This window comes from Branchiostoma floridae, chromosome 11 (assembly GCF_000003815.2).
Source record: "Branchiostoma floridae strain S238N-H82 chromosome 11, Bfl_VNyyK, whole genome shotgun sequence".
Lineage (NCBI taxonomy): Eukaryota > Metazoa > Chordata > Leptocardii > Amphioxiformes > Branchiostomatidae > Branchiostoma > Branchiostoma floridae.
Genome location: NC_049989.1, coordinates 3,999,493 through 4,021,082, shown reverse-complemented (window position 1 = coordinate 4,021,082; position 21,590 = coordinate 3,999,493). Strand labels below are relative to the sequence as shown.

General features: G+C 41.0%; 2 protein-coding genes across 3 annotated transcripts in view; both read left to right on the top strand.

Moving 5' to 3' along the window:
- Positions 1 to 5,321, top strand: part of LOC118425668 — a 40,140-nt gene extending 34,819 nt beyond the window's left edge. The window contains exons 28-31 of one of the 2 annotated variants that reach the window (XM_035834667.1): positions 641 to 934; positions 1,238 to 1,549; positions 2,501 to 2,809; positions 3,852 to 5,321. In XM_035834667.1, the coding sequence (XP_035690560.1) occupies positions 641 to 934; positions 1,238 to 1,549; positions 2,501 to 2,809; positions 3,852 to 3,859 (923 nt within the window). In that variant the 3' untranslated portion in view covers positions 3,860 to 5,321. Of the gene's footprint in view, positions 1 to 640; positions 935 to 1,237; positions 1,550 to 2,500; positions 2,810 to 3,851 lie in introns of those variants that run through there. The other variant, XR_004832317.1, reaches the window with a different exon arrangement.
- A 2,728-nt stretch (positions 5,322 to 8,049) lies between these two features.
- LOC118425684 (zinc finger protein 99-like) lies at positions 8,050 to 21,322 on the top strand. The gene is made up of 15 exons (XM_035834717.1): positions 8,050 to 8,233; positions 10,315 to 10,653; positions 10,838 to 10,926; positions 11,188 to 11,316; positions 11,803 to 11,929; positions 12,726 to 13,261; positions 14,344 to 14,586; positions 15,290 to 15,421; positions 15,836 to 15,971; positions 16,467 to 16,667; positions 17,431 to 17,481; positions 18,319 to 18,500; positions 18,792 to 18,900; positions 20,044 to 20,201; positions 20,631 to 21,322. Exons 2-15 carry the CDS (start codon positions 10,323 to 10,325, stop codon positions 20,871 to 20,873), a joined length of 2,667 nt encoding a protein of 888 aa, XP_035690610.1. The 5' UTR covers positions 8,050 to 8,233; positions 10,315 to 10,322; the 3' UTR covers positions 20,874 to 21,322.
- Positions 21,323 to 21,590: the final 268 nt, after the last annotated feature.

The following is a 21,590-nucleotide window of genomic DNA, read 5'->3' as shown; positions in this document are numbered from 1 at the left end:
GGTAGGTTGATTCGCAATTTTTAACCGGGAATATGCCGGGAAAGGAAATATGCCGGGAAAGGAATATACACCGGAAAGCTTGTACGGGCTAGGCGAAATCGGCTTCCTACTGGGAAACTCCCACAGCAAACTCCCTTCCTGGGTAAACTCCCTTTCCCGGCACAAGAGAACAAAGCCAACGTTGAGCATCGCTGATCATAAAAAACAGCCCGTTCGAAGACTGCAACGGAGACTGGCCTGGAGGAGAGTAGCTGAAGATTTACCGTAATCTTGGCGCTTGGTAATGTTCGTCTTCCCCAACATATTTTGATGCCTTGTCTCCCACCATCCGTTTTGGACGAGGTTTATCTGATGGAATGAATATTTATTCAGCATTGGCCAGCAAGGTATATGCGTCGGTCATAACATACCGGTAACAAACTTAAACCTGTAACATGTACCAAGAACAGGTGCTACGAAAGTTGACTTTTGTATTTGTATGTCGTATAGAAACTGTCCATCGTGTCTGAAAGACAATACTTTTTGCGACGACCAATACCATTTGGTTGACATCGTTACAGTAAACATTTTCCCAAACTGCCCCCTGTAACGTTTGGGACGACAGCACAACTCTGTATGTACATATTTCCCCCACACCCAGCGCGATACTCACACCTGGGATGCTGGACAGACTCTACACAGCGCGCCATTCCAACTCTCGAGGGGTCAGATCCTCGCCTGGACGGGGCCTACTTAGCCCGCCAAAATGCCGTGGAAAAGTGTTACCAGGTCGCCAAGTCTCGTGGCTTCACGGTGTTTGCCCTGCAAAACGACGGGTGGTGTGCAGGGTCGTCCGATGCGGACAGGTACAGGATGTACGGGGCCTCGAACCACTGCTTCGGGAACGGAAAAGGTGGACCACATGCAAACGACGTCTACATGATTGGCGCTACAGGTACAATGTTCTTATCTTTCCCCATCCAACCGTTTGTAACATAGCTACTGTACAAGACGTACGAACATGGTAGACATGTTATTTACTTAGTGCTTGTGCGTAGTTAGACTAGGTTGGAGCAGCAGGCATGATACAATCGCAGAGGGTAATATATGAGGCTTAACAATGTCATATATTCCAACAGGATTTGAGCTATATACGGTCAAGACGAAGACTAAGTTTTGGGGCTTACCAAAATTATTTTCAAGGTGAAAATATACATTCAAGACCACAAGTATTATGTTCCTATGTGTGTTTTGTCAGAACATATCCGCCTGGTTAATGGAGCTCGGAACTACGAAGGTAGAGTAGAGATCAACCACAATGGCCAATGGGGAACAGTTTGTGACGATGGGTGGGATATTTTCGATGCCACGGTGCTGTGCCGTCAGCTGGGATACCGATCTGGTACACCCCAAACGCAGGCCCACTTCGGTCAGGGGTCCGGACAGATCTGGCTGGATGATGTAGGATGTTCCGGATTATCTTTAGAGTCAGCTCTCCAAGGCTGCAGCCACAATGGCTGGGGGACTAATAACTGTGATCATTCAGAAGATGCCGGAGTTTCCTGCGAACGTAAGTTTTATACGTACAGTTGCCGTTATAGGTAAAGTTATAGTTGTAATTCTTATTACCTTCGCCAAGAAGTTTATATTTTTGGTTATGACATGATGTTGTGTCTCTATATGTAGGTCAACAGCATATAATTATAGTACCTGTTGATGGACTTTCATGATATTTGGTATTTGAGTAGCGGTTGCAGAAATGAAAGCCCTATTCGAAAATAAACCTGTCACTTTCCGTCGGCACTACAGCGGTGTGTGTGTGTGTGTGTGTGTGTGTGTGTTTGCGGACAAGATAACTCGCGATGTTGTGATCATTTGTATGATTTTTGGTAGTTATGTAGGGGTTGGGGAAAGGAAGGTGAAGTTCGATAATGGGCTTCCTAGCGGTGAGTTACGGTACTGCAGCGGAGGTTTAAAAAAATGGAGGTAAAATTTTCCTCAAGTGCCAGGTTCATGACTTTTGAGTAGTGCGTACGTCTTTGGGCAGGGAGTAAGTCGTGTAAGTTTGGGCCACCTGGCGGCTTGTTTTGAACTGCAGTGAGCGACTTTGGAAATTAGGTGATGATGGAAATCCTGAAATGTATTGCATAAAAATCTCGGCTTAGTTTACACGATTAATGAGGAGAATGTATAATTCAAGAAATTAACCTCTTTTCTCGGGCACTCAGTGTTTACCTAGCCTCCTTCACCGGCCTCTCTGGGAAGCTTGGCGATTTTTTTTCGGGGGTTGGGGAAGGGGGGTGTCGATTCGCGATTTTTAACCGGGAATATGCCGGGAAAGGAATATATGCCGGGAAAGTAATATAAACCGGAAAGCTTGTAAGGGCTAGACGAAATCGGCTTCCCAGTACTGGGATATAGGTTGTGTACGTCTGTTATTTTTGTGAAGGAGATGATCAACTAATATGATTTATGCAAATGAGAGTCTTACTTGTATAATTAATGACAAACATACATACAGCATCAGTTCGTCTGGTCGGTGGATCTGGTGACCACGAGGGAAGGGTAGAAGTTTACCACGACGGCCAATGGGGGACGGTTTGTGACGATGCCTGGGACCTGCCCGACGCTCATGTGGTGTGCCGTCAGCTCGGCTACGGTAGCGCCCGCGAGGCGCCATGGCGTGCAGCATTCGGACAGGGGAATGGCCCAATCTTTATGGACAACGTGGACTGTGGTGCAAATGCGGAACGTCTGGAGTACTGCAACCACAATGGATGGGGCAGCCATAACTGCGGCCATGATGAGGATGCTAGTGTTATCTGCAATAGTAAGTTAAAATATTGCTACTAGATAGCGCCCCTGTTAGCTAATTGACAGAAAAAGACGGCATATAAGGAGAAGGACACGCTTTTCCCGTCAACCTCTGCTTGAAGAGTAAGCTTCCCCTACTGTTTCTTTAACATCTTTCATCTGGTTTTTACCAGGATCCAACCCAGCTAGCCAGGTCTGCCAGACATAGAGCGAGGTAGTAGTTGTCAGTGTCAAAAGTAGAATAGCTTGTCAGCTATGACTGAGGTCTGCAACTAGTCCTTCAACCCTGCAAGAAAAAATACTAATTGTAGACCAGCCAAACTCTATATTCAAATGCACAGGCAATATAGTAAGTTCAACATGTTAACGATCTTCTTGAGGATTCTTTGGCAAACCTTTTAAGCTGGAAAAGGGAAATATAACATCTGAATTATCCATTTCAATTCCATTGTCATGGGAACACAAACAATTGGTGGCTACAGAGGAAGCCGTTGAAGAGTTATGTCACATGAAACTTGATACAGGCCTCAAAAACCAATCCGCGGTTTGAATAGGCTTAGTGCAAAACGTGGTCCTTCTGATCTTTTGCATAGATTATGATAACGAGTTGGAATTACTTGCATCTCAACACATCAAAATATTCTATTCTTACATTGCTGAGGTTATGTATATACAAAGATCATCGTTAAAATTTGGAAATAAAATGTTATTGAACAACACATTTTGGGGTCTGTGTGGAACCCACTCGGTCATCTCGCAAAAAAAGGCCGGGTGTTGAGCTGGTCTTACACAAAAATCGGCTTATTCGACGACTTAAGGGCTCGGCGAAAATTAGAGACCTCATGTGTATCGCCGCAAATGTGTTGTGGTCAAATTGTGGTGTCTCGACAGCAATATCGGCTTTCATGCTCTCTTGTTTAGTTTTCCGTCAGTTTTCTACTGATGCAATTCTCTATATAGCAAGTAAGATATATGTTAGATCCAATGTCATGTTTGCCAGTCACTTCACAGAAAAAGAAACTCTTGTGTGATTCTATCTCTCCTTCCTGTTACTCCAGATGGATAACTTCCATAAGATGGCCCCGGAAGCTGCCTTAAACTGAACTATGGAGTGGAAACATCGACATGGATTCTCGTTCATTGGTTTCTTCATGCTAGAATATATGTCAGAGGAGCTACGAGTACTGACATGAACCATTAAGACAGTCTAACTTAAATCTCTTCATAGGTTTAAACCAAATAATAGACATTATGACTTGAGATACAAAGGTTCGAAACAAGTGATTAGCAAAGCCAAAAGGGATGATTTTAGGCTGGCATTCAGAGATAAATAATGTCAGAGATGATGATGATGATAACAGAACAAATCTATATTAATCTAGATAAGGGAACATTGAAAACATAGAAGCAAGAAATGAACGTGATTGTTATAACTCCGGTAATGCCCAACGACAACTGCAATGCAATGCTGGCAAATAAATTCAACTTCTTGTTGGTCATGCATGTTGACAAAATGGAATTTAACGAAGCATTACGTCTGGTACAACATACTTGTAAGTGAGACAGTTTTTGTCTGCCTATATGAATTTCAAACCATTCAGAAACAATTGAAAATAATTGCGAAAACACCTTTTGGATTCAGTACCCAGCATTGTATTTTATGTCAATTTAGTGCTGTCTTAAACTTAACAAGGTTAATTGACTAATTCTTGTATGCTAGTCGGCGACACGGTTACTCTATGACGACATTTGTCCGACTTAACACTACGTCACTGTGTTGCCCATTTGTAGCTCTCAGGCCTACCTGCGTTTTAACCATTGTAACAGTGTCAAATATTCTCACAACATTTATGTTACCTTTCTTGAATACATGTAACGTTATATGATAGCTAACCAACTGTCACAAGCACGGAAAATACGTTAACTTTGATATTTCATTATGCCATTTCCATGGAGAAAAGGAAATTCAAAGCTCACTATCATGGCTACTAAAATGATTAAGATGCTGGTAGTTTATGCCTGATAAGGATTATGTTTACTCAAGATATCAATATTCTTAAGATTTTGGCGCATGTTTTATGTCAAACACGTTTGTGGTTTATCGTGAGATTGACGATTTTCAATGTTTCCCCTCAACGAAACTCATTTGACGAAGAATTTATGATGACAATTGTTGATAACATTGGAAACATTAGAATGTGGTAAAAAAATGAACATCTGACATCTGAGATATAAGCATGAATCATTTCTCTAAAGATATAATACTATATGATTTTCATTGGGTTTTAGATAAGTCATAAAACATATAAGTTAACACTTATAAGTGATAGGTCTACAAAGGCTATCATCCAATTCATTACACAGTATTTTGAGCTTTGTGGGAAATATACCATTGAAGACATGTTCGTTATGTCTTTGACCTTTATGCTTGCTAAATACAAAATGTATAATTTTGAATAAGATTTATGTAGCTGATATAGATTTATCTGGCGTAGAACTTAAAATAAACTTGCAGTTGTCGTCACCAACCTTGCATTTTGGTCCTCTGATTATGATGTGGTGAGAGATATGGCTACTGATGTGAGAAAAAAAAAACAACAACGCAATATAAAGTGTTAGGAGTCCAAAATAGCAAGGGCTTGTTCTCATTGCAATGTAAAAAAAGGTGTCGCTTGCCTTTGTGACTTGATATGGAGCAAATTTTAGGCAAAATCACTGCTTCCTTCGTTTTTCCACAAACCCTGTAATGTTTTACAAAAATGCACCACAAAATTCACATTGGTTCATGGCTTGCAAGATCATCATAGCCACGGCGGGTGGAATTTCACCCCTTAAAAAATGGGTGCCGCCCGAGAAGACACGAAGAACTCAAATGGTAGCCCAAAATGTAACAATTCAGTTCCAAGAACAAATGTTCGGCGGATGAAACTAGCTACCCAGGCCCTCTGACCGATCACCCCAGATTGCTCCCGTCACTGATCTTGTGCTTAAGTATGCCTGTCGCCAAATTCGGTAACAAACGTTACCACCACGAGTACGATGGTTGCCACGGTTATGTTATCAACGTATAAGACTAGAAGTGGCTGTTTTTGTGACGCTTTACAGTTTTTCTGGCTTTCTAAAGAAACTACTACTACTTGACTGTAACATCGCAAATGACTGTACCAAGTGTTACCCGATTGTTCAATGATTTCAAAGCTTTCTATTTGACCTAGTGTAAAAATGCTGCCCACTTTTTGAATGTCCCTAGGAACATCCACTTCTAAATGATAATGATCGTCAACAATGTTAATCATTTCGAAGGATTTATTTTTCGAACAAAAACTGATTTTTTTTTTACATTTCAATGAGAACGAGTGAAGATATTATATGAAACGAATGCTTAAGATTATAAATCGAGAGCAGCTAGATCGTGGCTCTGGAAAAACAAGCGCCTTGGCAGTATTTTCCCCAGAGCAAAAAAATTAGTGTCAGCTAAGGTCTCCATAAGTGTGCTATGAGAGCCGGCCCTTCCTACCAAGCCCTAATGTCAGTCGCTCTAGCACAAATCGTCATGCCAGCAAGCATTGCAAGCCCTTCCAGGGTACTCTCGGAGTACAACAGAATTATTTCACTTAGTATCAGCAAGGTTTCTGGGGCAAAGGACTCCTACCTGGTCAAAGAAATCTTCTCTACTTTATACTGATTATCCTTATTGTACTCTATTGATTGAAACCTCCTTTGTAGTAGTGTCAGCAACATCTGAGCTCCATCAACGTCGCCACCGTCTTGCTTCGCAAGTGAGAACAATGCCACCCTCCGATTGGATTATTTGACAAATATTGCTTTGGCCATCTAATGTATTTCACAGGCAGTTGTCTAACATTCAAAATGATTGTGGTAAATTTTGTATAGCATATGCAACTACCAGTTGGGTTGGGTTAGGATTCAGTAAGGGTTAAAGTCAGGGTGTGGTGGTAGGGGTTGACCAGGATTAAGGTTAAAATCACACAGAATGTTCAAGACTATTCAACTACCTAAATGACACTTCGACAAACAAAATACTACCCTCCATTCATCAAGTCCTTCCAAACTCCACTCCAGCCCCATACACACCCTCCCATCTGAGCAGATCTGTACCAATCTGTGTTCATTCCAAGAAGAGGCAGCAGTCTACTGTGCTGGTAACTGCCACCAGACATCCTTCCTAATACATTTCCTACCCTATCATGTCTTCAAATCAATTCAGTACACACACACAAACACATACACTGGCTGTTTTTTTTTATAAAACTTGCAAACGTTTGTGGCCTAAATTTACCAGCAGTGACTAAGCCTTCTTATAACGTTACTTAGCAGCTTAACAAACGTCAGTTCCCCATGCCAAATACCTGTTTACCAGTCGGCAAATACTACAAATGTATCTTTAACGTTATACATTAAAGGGGCATTCCACTCCACATGGGAGTGTTATTTTCCGATAGATATTAATCTTAGGAAGTAATACCTGCATACTACTTCACATTATACGATAAATTACCCAGTTGCTCCACGTGCCTCAAAAGCATTCAGTCTTCTACTAAACTACCCAAGTACCCTCTAATTGAATTAATCCTATGGCTGAATACAATGCAAAACTTTTAGGTAAGGTTACAAAACTAATTTCATGTTCGCTAAGAAATCTCGTCTTGTTCTTGTATTCTTTGCTATCTTATGGGCAATCTGCCCTCTCGGTGTGCTTAGCGTACCTCATTTATACCGAAAATATGTACGATAAACAAAGCGTCTATGCGTAAAGGGAATGCATGGGAAGGTTCTGCATGGGTTAAGTGAGTGTCATTATTGTTTTACAAAACACACATCGCGTTATTCATCCCAAGATGAATTCCACAAATTTCGGCTAATTATGTATTCATTGACACACTATCTATTGGAAAACAAGACTCCCTTCTGGAGTGGAATGCCCCTTTAACTGACATATTTGGTCTGTACCCAATTGTCCGACCCTAACCCGTACCCGTACCCGTACCCGTACCCGTACCCGTACCCGTACCCGTACCCTAACCTAACCCCAAACATTCGGCATTTTGGTATATAACTGACACTTCAATTACATCTCGCTAGATGTCGCCACTACACTATATAAAGTTACAGACATGCAGATGTCAGCTTTGGACCAGTCCATTGAGCAAAACGGTGAAAGGTATGTTAAGAAAACGTGCGTTATCCAAGTCTAATAAAAAACATGGCTCGGGAGAATCAATCAAATAAATACCATTTATTTCATTTTGATTCTATTTTGTAAGGAACATAATAAAAAAGAGCTAATAAGAAAGATAGAAGAAAGAAGAAGGGAATTTAAACACCCCCCTGGTTTGAATAGTGGTCTCACGCTACCAAACCGCAAAATGCGGCAAAATGTTGATATCTGCATCATCGCTCAATGAATTCACAAAATAAGGTAAGTTATCAGGCATTCTTATTTCAAATTTGATCAACAGATGGTCTGGGATCCCTTGAGGACCATGAATTTAGTTTTTTCATAAGGAATATTCCAATGTGAATCCTGTGTAGCGGTGGAATCGATCACCTCGTGTTTTCTGTCCTACTCCGCCATTTTGCTATGCTCAGCTGTTAGTTTAATAATAATCATCTGGTGTATTTTGCCAGCCAGTAGGTACCCAGTATGAGTAATGAGGCTGTTTAACGTGGTCGAGGCACCTCCTCGAGCACGGGACCCCCGTTTTACGTCCCTCCCGGAAGACGATTTCGTGGAAACTTCGTGAGGCTACAGCAATCCGGACGTCCTTGGTTGGTCCCCCATCCAAGCACTGTCCGGACCGTCGCGTTGCTTAACTTCCGAGATCAAGGGATCGGGTGACCAACGCGCCACGCGGTTTAATACGCGAACAGAAGTTTAAAATAGACAGGTTGGAAAATAGAGCGATGGGATACTGTAGGAACGAGCACGCGTAGAAACTGTACGCATTATACAAAATAACAGTTAACAGAAAATATTACAACATTTCAAAAATGCCCCCAGTGTGTCAATAGCCTACACAGGCTATTGACACACTCAGTGTGTCAATAGCCTAAACAGGCTATTGACACACTTAGCGTGCCAATAGCCTGTCAGGCTATTGACACACTCAGTGCACTATTTTTTAAAATTTTGACACTAGAAACCACTAAACTGAGAAAATCTCACAATTATATTTGACAGTCAACACTCTGAAAATACAAATGGCATTCTGTGTCCATTATCAACCAAAAATACGATCTTTTTCACGCGTTTACGGAAAGGCCGCATGTAGCAAGTCACAAGTATGCAAATGAGCTAACTATATGCAAACACCGCATGTCATCATGTTGGCTCGATTTTGGAACACGTTTTGAGCTGTGTTTACCGACGAATTTCTGCCGTTTGGGAGAATTTGCGGCCTCAAAACTTAATCACAATTGAAGCGAAGTTATAGTTGTTGTTTTACTTCCATTATTTTTAATGTGAAAGAACTTTGTAGCGTCATAGCGAGATCGAGCGATATGTTACCGCGTAACCGCTGGGATGTTTGATGACCTAGCGGCGGGAAATCCGCGCCGCTTCCACCGAAAAAAAACGTGAATGTTGAGCAAAAATACCGCAGAAATATGGTTAGAAAACCCATATTTTATCATTTCAGGGGTCCCTTGTCCAATTTTAAGAAAAAATAAGTGTACCGTCCAAAATAAGAACGTAGCGGGTGGATTCTGCATCTGCCGATCTGCAGCTGAGAAAAAATAAACGTACCTAAGTATGCACTCTTGAAAATGCAGACCAAAAAATTCCTAAAAGTGGGTCTTGATGATTCTGGTCGCAAGACGAAAATATTCTGACATCAAATGGATTTTGATTTTTTTTTTAATAAAGGTAAAAAAAAAGGATAATTGAAAAAAAAATTCCAGCAGGGACTCGAACCGGGGTCGGTAACTGGTAGTTAGGTCTCGCGGGCCAACGCTCTCACCACTACAGTACGGAAACATTGACAGTGGAGCCCTGTATTTACAGGTATCCAAATGTAGGGCATAACTTGAATACGTCCGTTCATTCAAAGATTCAAAGATTCCGATGTCTAATCTTCCGAACAATGTCTAATCAACTGTTGCTTGTATGAAATAATGTCGGGAAAGTCATGTTACAAGCTCTGATAGGCTGTTTGGCATCTCGGTGTGTCAATAGCCTGTTTGGCTATTGGCACACTGAGTGTGTCAATAGCCACAGCGAAGGGATAAAGCTAGCATCAGTTTGACACACACTTACTAGTAGTAAGTAGTACACACACATGCACTTACGCACACACACACACACTGTGACACACACACACACACACACACACACACACAAACACACACACACACACACAAACAAACACAGACATAAGCTGGCACAACATACTATGTTAATGTTATAACACAAATACAAAATCATTTGGAAGCTATTACTAACGTTACCATCACATCAGTACACATATTCGCTGTTGTTGATATTATTTGTCTGTGATCCAGTATAAAGAATGGTGGACCACAATGCTGTCAATGTGCACGTGGGCAGCTCAAAGTCGAGGCAGCCCTTCCGTGTCCACACTCCACTGGAAGCACCAGACTTCAGCGGCTACATAGAGACCGTCTACAGGTGCAAGGTGTGCCAGTTTCTTGGCGACACCACCGAGGCGGTGACAGAACACCTGAAGTCTACACACTTCTCCCAACTGCAAGGCCTGGACCATTCCTATGCTGGGGGGTGGCAGCCAAAGACGCCAGAGAAAAGATGCCAGACAGGAAAGGATTCTGATGATGATTCTGAGCCATCTGATGATCCTTGTGATGAGGACTATATTCCACAGGGTAGGGAAATCTGATTATTTGGCAGCACTACAGTACTGGAAAGTCATTTCAACGGGGACATAGTAGAAGTGGAAAGGAGTTTTGCACAGTGTTTAAGTTCAGTCATAGTTGAAACAATTCCGTTGTATTTTTTCTTAGTTTAAAATGTTTTAGTTTAGTTTATGCACTTCTGACTTTTTTTCAGATGTTGCAGCTAGTGATGATGATGATTCATCCTCTGAAGTCCAGGAAAGTGCCGATGACGTCTCTTTAGAAATACAGAAGAAAAAGAAAGTATGCTTCTTCTACACACTCAAGGATATGTCACTTCTGAAGTATTTCACAGTGCTTGACATACCCACTTGCACACATGTAACTAGAAGAAAAGATAATAGATATAATTAGCTGATTTGAAGAAAGTAATAACTTGGAAGTGGGGCAACCTGACCATTGCCGGATGTAACAGATTTTTGTTTTTAATTGAAAATCCATGAACTTATTGAGACGTAATAAATTTTACTTTCCCATAAACTTTCCCGTTTTCGGTCCTGTCAGAACTACAGGTGCAGCACGGCCGGGTGCAGGTTGCGGTTTCCCACCCAGGAGCAGAAGGACCTACATGAGCAGTGCCACGAGCAGGAGGGAGGGGCATCAGAGGCGTCTTTCAGGTGCCCCACCTGCCAGGTAAGATCACCTGTCGCACCTGTGGTAGCTGTTCCAAGCAGGGCTATGTACAAGTACTGCCTGTAATAGAAAAAATATTTTAAAAAACATGATTAGAAACCGAAATTCTGAAGCCCTAAATATCCAATTACACTGGATGTGACTTGCATTTAATTGTAAATTACTATTTTATAATGAGCACACAATGATGTTTTGTGTCAGAAAATCTTTGGAAAGATATTGGAAACTGTAGTGCAAACCATAACTGCATGCAGTTCATTAAGGCCATGGTAGAATCATTGTACATTGTGTCTGCCTTTGTGTATGATACATAGTTGTAGAAGAGCTTAGGAAAGTTCCTGTACCTTTGTTATGTCAATGAATTTCTTCTTTAAAACAGCAGACTGTTACCATTATCTTCTTCATGGTGTTTACGAGCCAAACTAACCAACGTGACTGAGAACAGAACCTTAGGACGATTACTACAATGTGCCTACTGTTCCGCAGGTGGAGAAAAGCACCTGGGAAGACATGATGATACACCAGGGCTCCCACACCCGTTTGTTCCAACTGTTCTGCGTGGTCTGCAAATGTGGCTTCTCTAGGACTGAGGACCTGGACTCACACCTGGCTGGTATGGCTTGGAGTCTCCTATGATTTAACACTCATCATCATCATCAGTCACTGCATTCTGCATCTATAGTCTTTGGAAAGCTGCATTCAGTCTTTCTTCATCTTTTTCCACTGTGCTTTGCATCCTGCAAGCTTCCTTAGCTCCTGGAGTTTCTTTGCTGTTGCAGGAAGGGCCTTGCATGCTTTGAATCTGTTGACCTAGTATGGCGAATTCAAGGCCTTTTTGTGCAGGTTTGTCTTGTGGCATCCTGAGGATGTGTCCAAACATAGACTACCTTGATTGCTTGGCTTTTGATTTAACACTGGATTTGGAGAATCATATGTAGAATGTATGAGAAGGAGTCTATCTGTTTGTTTCTACAACAAATAATGAAGACCATGGCACATCCAGGTAAAAGATACAAAATGGGGATTTTTGCTGCAGTACCAAGGTCACATACCAGAGGGCACAAAATTGACCTCGGCCTTCGTCTTCCCAACACCTACCCATATACCAAATATCATTACAATCCATCCCGAGGTTCTTGAGTTATGCTGACCACAAATATCTGGAAACACAAACACACATGCATACTGATGCCCCCCCCCCACACACACACACAAAAAAACTATTCTCCATTTTTGATGGAGTCCCCTCACTACTAAAGAAGTTGTAGTGTAGAAATCTTGCTTCTAGTTTTAAAGGTATCAGTTTTAACATGTTTTATGGCTATTGTCTGTAACAACATGTATGTATCAAGTTAATCAACACTAATTCACTTTAATGATGCAGTATTTGTTCTTGTTTTCTTCCACAGCTGAGCATGGCATCAATAAACCTGATTGGCCTCTGCACTACAAGCAGGTATATGTATGGAAATGTCATCTTCTGCAACAGAAATTTGGCTGCCCCAGAAAGGACTGCAAGTCTTACCTCTTCAGCCAGGAGGAACTGGACATCCATAAGAAATGCCATGTCGATAAAAAGCCTCACTTCCTGTGCTACATTTGTGAGCAAGTGGCTACCATCTGGCCCTCTATGAAGGCACACTTCCTTCAGTGTCACAAGGAATTGTTAAAGGTCAAAGGAGCTGAAAAGGAGAACAGTGGAACGGATGACGAACCCGTCGCCAAACCTTTGTCCGTTTCCAAGGAAGAAAGAGAGGTAACCAATGGAAACCAAGAAAACGGACAGAGCAGGAGTCGCCGAGTCGCCAGACAGCAGCTATCTTGGTTCACCTGCGTATGGGAAGGCTGTAAGGTCAAGTACAGGACGGAGGAGCAACTGAAGCTTCACAAACGCTGCCACATTGCTGAAGGGGACAGCACGGTTTTCCAGTGTCCCTTCTGCCAGGTAAGTTGTCTTAAATTCAATTTAAAAAATCTTAAGATTTAAGTATTTATTGTTGCGGTGATTTCTTGTTGTGGTAGGAGTGTAGAGGAAGATTGTGTAGTGTTTATTTGTTTTTTAAACAGTGCTGTACCAGAAAAATACATTTTGTGGTGTTGTAATTATTCAGTGGGAGGTGTTACAACAGACCATTAAAAAAACATAGCTAACATTTTAATAAGATTTACAGTAGCCAGGATTTTGTATAACTATGAATCCATTCCAAATATATAACCTTGTAGCCATCTTACAGTCATGTAGCACAAATGTACACTGTTCTCAAACCTTCCCACTTTTGCTTGGAAAAAAATCTCATCTGATCTTTGCTGCTATTGATCTCATCTAATCTTTGCATGACTTTTACAAACAAAGAAGAACTTTGAGACTTTATAAAAAAACTCCATTTATATAGTGGCATGCTGAGCCTGGGTACCATCTTATTACCACTAGACCTATCCAGAAAAAATATCAAGGCAGGCTCAGTAGTAATCGCAGGGCTCGGAATAACACCTGCATATGCAAGTTAGTGCAGGTAGAATTGGCAGGGCTCGAAATACTTTTTTCTGCATACCTGCACTGTTGCAGATAACATTGAAAATTACCTGCACCAGACAAATTTTACCTGCGCCACTCTGAATTTAGGAAGTACGAATCATGTTCATGAACCATTGCTATTTTTTCTTCCATACTTTACAGGAGGTAACAGTCAATGCAGCAAATAACAATCATATACTGATATGATATTTAATGATTGTATAAAACCCAGTACATGAACCAGTGCAGGTCAGGTGCAGGTAGACACCAGAAATACCTGCACAGCTCCAATTTTACCTGAACTAACCTGCATATGCAGGTGGTATTTCGAGCCCTGATTGGAGATGTGCAGATATTTCTGGTGTCTACCTGCACCAGTGTAGGTACACAGAAAAAAATATTTTGAGCTGTCTGAATTGGATATTATGTAGGCTAGGAAATTTTACTAATGGCATGCTGGATTTGATTGAAACCTTAAACTGTTCTTTTCCCTACCATTGAAATGTCTTTAGACAGGACCAACAGATTGGGAAGCGATGCAGGACCACATGGCCAAACATACGGACCTCCTGTACATAACGTGCGAGGGATGTAACCGGAGGTTCCCTTCGATGGGACAGCTGGACGATCACTTCAACAAGCAGCACATGACAATAAAGTCCACCATGACCTTGGCACAGAAACAGAAGATAGCGCGACGAGACGTCCAGAGAAGAAAGAGGAAGTACAAATGTGAGAGCCAGTTCTGTAAGAAGGTTAGAAAAAGTCTGATGCTTGTACAGATGCCATTGCCTTATTACCTTCGCTAAGAAGGTTATGTTTTGGGTAGCGTTTGTATGTTTGTGTGTTTGTATGTTTGTGTGTTTGTAGAAGACCAAGATATATATATATATATAACTCAAGAACGCTTACATGAATTGTATTGATATTCGGTCTGTTGGTAGGTCTTGAAGAGACCTAGAAACGATTAAATTTTGGGCCCCCTAGTGGCCTGTTACAGTACTGCAGCGTGATTTCCGGGTTTGATATCTTGAGTTCTGGACATGCTGCAGCTATGATTTTTGAGTGGTAGACAGCTGTTGTTTATGTTACTACTTTTGATATTTTTTTTGCAATATTAGTGCGCACAACAGTGTCTCCGAGAAAGCCAAGGATATTCTTTCCTTTTGATAAGGATTATTTTAAGTTGAGGCAGTTGCATCATGGGAAAAGTATGCTGTCATTGCTGTTACTTTTGTTGTTACATTTTCCTAGCTTATTATATATCTTGCATTTTGAAATAGATCCAGCACATGTTGTATGTTCCCCTTATTTTATACTGTGCACAACTTTTCAGGCTTACATCCCCTCTGATATAGTCATGACTGTTGTTCAAAGAAAACTTACTATATACCTAAGAGGAAGGTTATCCTGGCCACAACATTATAAAATGATGAATTTGAATTTTTTTTTGTCCAGGTCTGCTTCTTCAAAGAGGAGGAGCTCCATATCCACGAGCAGTGTCACATAGAGAACTCTCCAGACTTCAGGTGCTACGTCCCAGACTGTACACAGGCTCAGGAGATATTCAACAACTGGTATAAGCTAAAGGTATTACTCTGTTTCATATCACTGTAAAAGAATCTTTAACTGTCATTGTTGACATTGGACTAGACATACTTTTGTGTTGGTTTTATTTCATGGTAAGGAGATTTTTGTAGTATAGTATTGTATTTTATTTTGTAGTATAGTAGAATTACAAAGCATGTATTCATGGTGTCATGATTTTGCGGTAAGAGGACACCACAAATATTGTGAAAATAAAATCACAGTAAACATTTCAAGATTGCTTTTTGATTATTCAATTACTGTTCAAGATCCTTCATAATCGTGATTGTATAGTTTCCAGTACTAGTAGGTCCCTGTTTATAATGTGCTAGGCAAACTTAACTGTAGCTGATTTTGTTTGACCTGCTAATTTTCAACATTACTCAAAATGTTTTTAACATTATGTTCTCCTTCCAGAGTCACCTAAAATCTGCACATAAGGTTCACATCGCAGCCAGAGATAGGCCTAATAAAAACAAGAAAGCACAGAATTCGAAGTGTGAAAACAGGCCCGCCATGTGTGATGTTTGTGGGAAAGTTGTCCATGGAAGACGTAAGTTTATCAGCTGCGAGAAGCTACTAGAAGTCTGTGATCTCATTTTGTCTATTCGTCGGCCACCAGATTTATGAATAATGCCTTTACTGTAAGTTCATTAAATTCGCTGTGGTTTTATTTATAGAAGGAGTAAGGTGGTTTTGTTTTGTTTTCGCTTCACTTTTTAAACAGTAATAATACATGTGGAAGTCATATCCGTGGTGTCAAGAATTTGCAGTGGACAGTTCACTGCTCAAAAAAAAGTGAAAAGCACTGCAAAAGTTTAAAGGTTTACAGTAGTGAGCATCAGCAAGGGTAGCATTATCTGTGGTAAAAATTCATTAATTCACTTGAGTGAATGAATGGATGGATGGATGGATGAGTGAATAGATGAATAAATCCAAACATTCATTCACTCATCCATCTAGCCACACATCCATCCACTCATACATCCATTCATTCATTCATTCATTCATTCCTTCATTCATTCTTCTATTCTTTTATTTCTTGTAGGTAATCTGAGGAGACACATGTGGATACACAAGGAGCCCCTGAGGTGCCCTCAGTGCCCCAAGTTTTCAACAACACGTCCGAACACCTTCAGAGCACACATGGAGAGGCACAGGGGGGAGGGCAAGTACCCCTGCAAGCAGTGCGGATGGTTCGCTCCCGTACTGGCCGAACTAAAGACGCACATGCTGTGCGTACACTCTGGTAAGGGTCAGATATCTTCAGCAGGAAAGTGTAGTGATGACACGACGAAGAAGAAGAAGCATGATGTAGAAATAATCATTTGCCCTGCTATGAGCATGAAGATTTCTATGTATAGGCCACATATGGCTTACTAATACTTTTATTCTTGACTAAAAGTTTTAAACTAGTTCTGTAATCACGGATGGCTTTTAAACCATAATGTTTTTTTCTTCAAATTATACATTTGATTATGTCATTTTGTATACACAAGCATAATTCAGGTAACTGAGGTTGCTTGCAAGGCCTTTCATAGTGTATGTGTTTATGAATAAACCAATCATTTTATGCTGGGAAAAAAAATAGTTGTATATTATTATTTAAAGCAAAAAGGTTATGGTATAAGCTAGTTCATGGTTTGAAATGCACACATGCAGTGCAATTCTTAATCCAATCTTACGACGTTCTGGAAGGCATCAACCGCCCAATACCCTGGATATAAACAACAACAGCGATCCCTCATATGCATTGTTGACAATGTGTCAAAGTTGAGGGCCCCTGACAGTGAATTAAGAATGGCCAGGGAGTCTTGGACATCTTGCCCACAGTGCATAACACTACACATGTAGACTACGAACTATGATCAACTAGTTTATTCTAGAGCATGATTGAACTATTGCGGGTAAATTGTTACCAAGTTATTTGTAGTAAGCCCATAGACATTGCACACTCAATAGTTTCACTAGTGAACATGGATGAACTAAAATCTTTCTTTTTTTCATTGCAGAAGCCAAGCCCTTCATGTGTGACCTCTGTGGAAAGTTTTTCAAGTTGATAGGTGAGATGATTAATTTTCCTCACTTGTGTGAACCTATTTTCATACAGGTGCTCCAATATAACAATTTTTTCATAGTCTGTCCTGTGAGATATCTAGTAAGCATCATGTTAAGTCCATAAAAGAGAAACAAATTTCACCTTGCCCCCTCCTTTTTGATGTCATTGCAATCATCGACTGGTACTTCAAATAATGTTAACTTTGGCTGACTTTGTTGATTATTAGAGGGTTGCCAATTTTCAAAATTGCCAGAGAGTCAGGCATATTGTACACTTGAAAATCTGCATGTTACATTGGAAAAGGATAAGTGACTTTGTCAGCTTAAAATCGTGCAAAGCACACTGGCCATATTGTTGTCAAAAATGTTCTTTTCAAGCTTGCAGACTTGTCATCCTGTGTGACACAGGCTTTAATGGTACAGCTAGGGATGGGTACCGGTACAGAAATTTTAGGTACAGGTCCGGTTCAGGTCCAGAGGATCAGACCTTATTGTCTGTGAAAAGTTTTGAATGGACGTTACCCCTAAAAATGGTCTGTTTTGCTACAAAGGAATCTGTGGTGTATTCGACACCCACTGGCATTAAAAAATCCCATCTTCATGTAAACAATGCTAAGTTTGACTGTAGAAACTTGGTAGACATGACTTCGAACCCTACTCTGTTCACTCTGGGTTTTTTTGAACTGGTACATGTAAGCACTAAAATGTGTGAATGCCTGTCGATATAATTATAATATGTTTATTGCTAATTGGTCCAAGATCTGGTGCACTGATTTTTTTAGGTCTGTTTTTCGAAACGGTCCAACAAGAGAATCCCCTAACTACAGCCATTGTCTTTTCAGGAAATCTGAAGAACCATGTCCGGACGATTCACTCGGATGCCCGGCCCTTTGCCTGTGATAAGTGTAACTACACCTCCAAGACCAAGGAAGGCCTGTGTAGACACAACAACAATGTGCACTCGGACAGGAAGCTGACATGTCCTCACTGTGGCTTCTATACTTTCCAAAAATCTACTCTAGAGGTATGTAAAAGCTGAATTCTACGAAACGCCCACCCCCCCCCTCGACAGATTTTCTGCTATGCGCAGAATTAGGTGTCTGCTTCAGGGCAGTTACTTTAGCACATGGGTGACTTTAGGCTTCAGAGGACGAGTCCTGTATTACACTTCTATTGTTTTTAATCTTCTTGATATACATGTGTAGGTTTAGCACACATTTTGTAGTCTAAAATAACATAAACCAGAAAAATGTTGAATAGAGTTATACATGACAGTTTTTTTTGTTTACATGTACATGACGTATTTGTTGTGCAGAAACATATGGACTTGCACAGCGATGACCGCCAACACAAGTGTCCCCACTGTACCTATGGCTTCAAGGAGAGCAATGCCCTCAAGAGACATATAGAGGAAGTGCACGCAGGTAAGACGTGCAGGTCACAGGTAGGATACCGGTAGTTAGAATAGTGGTGGTTCCATTTCTGGCAAATAAACAATGACCAAACTGTTTGCAAACAGCAGTATACGGCTTCTTACATGTATGTTATACTTTGGCCTTGATAACGTTTGATACGGATGTCAGACAGGACCACTTTGGTTTTCTCCTGATTTGATGCACAGGCAGGCTTGTGCATGTACATGTACCTTGTGTGATGTATGTACTGTATAGATATGCTCCCAAATGGTAGTTACACCTCTAGTTAGGCTGAGGACTTATGTCCTTTGTACGGGTATTTTGACTCTTGCGAGTTAACGTTCTGAAGTGATTGGTCATCAGTATTGATCCTGAGGGAGGCGACAGTGGTCGACTGGTCGTTGAAAATTTTGTCCGTGTATATCTTTGTGTTGGAAGAAAGTTTAGCATTGTAGTATGATTACTGCCAACCAGGGCTCTAGCCAGCGTCCGTTTTTCCGTCAATTGCCGGAAATTTGCTTCGTCTGACGGAAATTTTTTAAAACCAATCCGTCAACATTGACGGACAAAAATCCTTGGTGGAAGCTACAGGCGGCTTGGGGACGCTGTCCACGGCCGTAAAAGCCACACTCTGTTTGTTTTGCTATTGTTATGATAGTTGACAATGTGTGTCGGCGCCCTTTCGCATACGATAATCTCATTAAAACCTGTTTTTCAAGGTCTCAATGGCAACATTTGCTACTTTGTAGTGTCATAGGGAAAATGAATTTTCGCGGTTTCCACGACGGTTGGAATTGGCTGATGGAAAAAAATTTCGAGCTGGCTAGAGCCCTGCTGCCAACACAGATGAGCTTACCTGATGATACCTGATGATGTCTAGGTGTAGTAGGCGGCACCTGTGTAGTCACCCTCCTGTCGCTTGCAGTTAATTTCTTCTTCCTCCAGCACATATCCAACCTTGTTTTAAAGCTATTTACTGATTCTGCCTCTACGACCTCTACTGGCAGTGAGTGAGTTCCATTTCTATACTGTCCTAACTGCAAACGACTGACGACGCACAGCACATTTGGCCAGTGGCACTGTAAGCTTAAAACAATGACCTTTCATGATGATCTGAGAAATGAACTTTGACTGTTTTCTTCCCTTCCACAGAGAAGCCCCTTCACCACTGCAGCATGTGTAGCTACAGCTGTAACAACCGTATCCGACTGGAGGAGCATGAAATGGCTCATCTGGACACGGCAAGGTACAACTGTGACATCTGTGGCTTCAAGACCAAGTGGAGGGCATCCTTATTCCGACATTATAAGGTACTCTAAACTCAGTTATTTTTGTGGGGACCTGATTTTGTGGTAGAAGGGAATGGAGATTTTTGCTGAGTGTTTTAAGTTTGAGGTTGAAACAGTTCAATACAGTAGTAAGACATTGGAACCACATATTTGCAGTACTCGCTTTTAGGTATTGTGGGAACCTTAACATGTACATGTACTAAGCTACATATAAAACCATTGGCATTACTTTTTGACTCACACTCATATATTTAGTTAAGGTTGATTGTGCTCATCAACAAAGGAGCAGATATTTTCCCGGTAGTGTGGGTTTGCATATTGTTTATATAGCACCTGTTCTTTTTGTTTTCACCAGTGGGAAAGGAGCTTGATAACATTTGAAAACAGAGGAAGGTAAAATGGCCTCTACCTCTATCTAAAGCATGCTATTTTTCTCTGTCACAACTCCAGGTGGTACACAACATTCAGAAACCTATGGTGAAGCTGGCCAAGATGACCCCAGCCTCGCATTCAGACATCATCCCATCCTCGGGGCCTGTACAGATAGGAGCGACTTCTGAAGCGACCGTCACCGTCCCTGTGACGTCCACTGGAGAGGTGGATGGCGCAACGGCAATCCTGATGGGACTTGCTTATGGAGCTGGGAGCGCCAATAACATGGAGGAATATGTGAAGACTGTTGGCTGGAGTTAATGATCCTTCTGATTATTTGTATAGTTATTTCTATAGAAAGTTGTTCACATGTCAGTTGTTCACATCACATCATCATTCAGTGAATGGTGGTTAATTAAGGAATGTATTAGTTTATGTTAACTATTACACAAAACCAGTTCAAGTGTTTGTTATTCTTAAGTCAAGACATTTACAGGTCTCTTAGAATAGATTTTGTTTCTTATTGTTGGGTAGCATAAGAAATATGGAAGAATCTGAATATTGCAAAATGATTTTCTTCTCAGAGGTTATCAGTTTGTAAGTGGTATATTTCGTAGAATACAATAGTTTATTCATTGCACTTTCTCACACATACTGATGTGAGCATGCTCAGCAGAAACTGACTGATGTACAAGTCAGACCTGTTATGGCAATTGAGGAAAACCAATGTTGTTTATTAGAACATTTGCATTAAAAAGAAAAAGTGTTTATATTGTCTTGTGTTGTTGTCTTTGTGATGTGCCATACATTTTAAAATTCAGTGTGTGTGTGTTAATCAGGGTTCTTCTGATGTGTGGCTTTAACTTATGGTGACATACTTATGCATTACCATGTATACAAATGTATAAACCTGTGTCAGCTATGATATCACTCTGGTATACTCATCATCCAGATCTAGACACTGGTAACTCAACATCTAGAGAGTCTGTAATTTCACACATTATAAGAGCAACGGACTCCGTCACTTTGTTGCAGTGA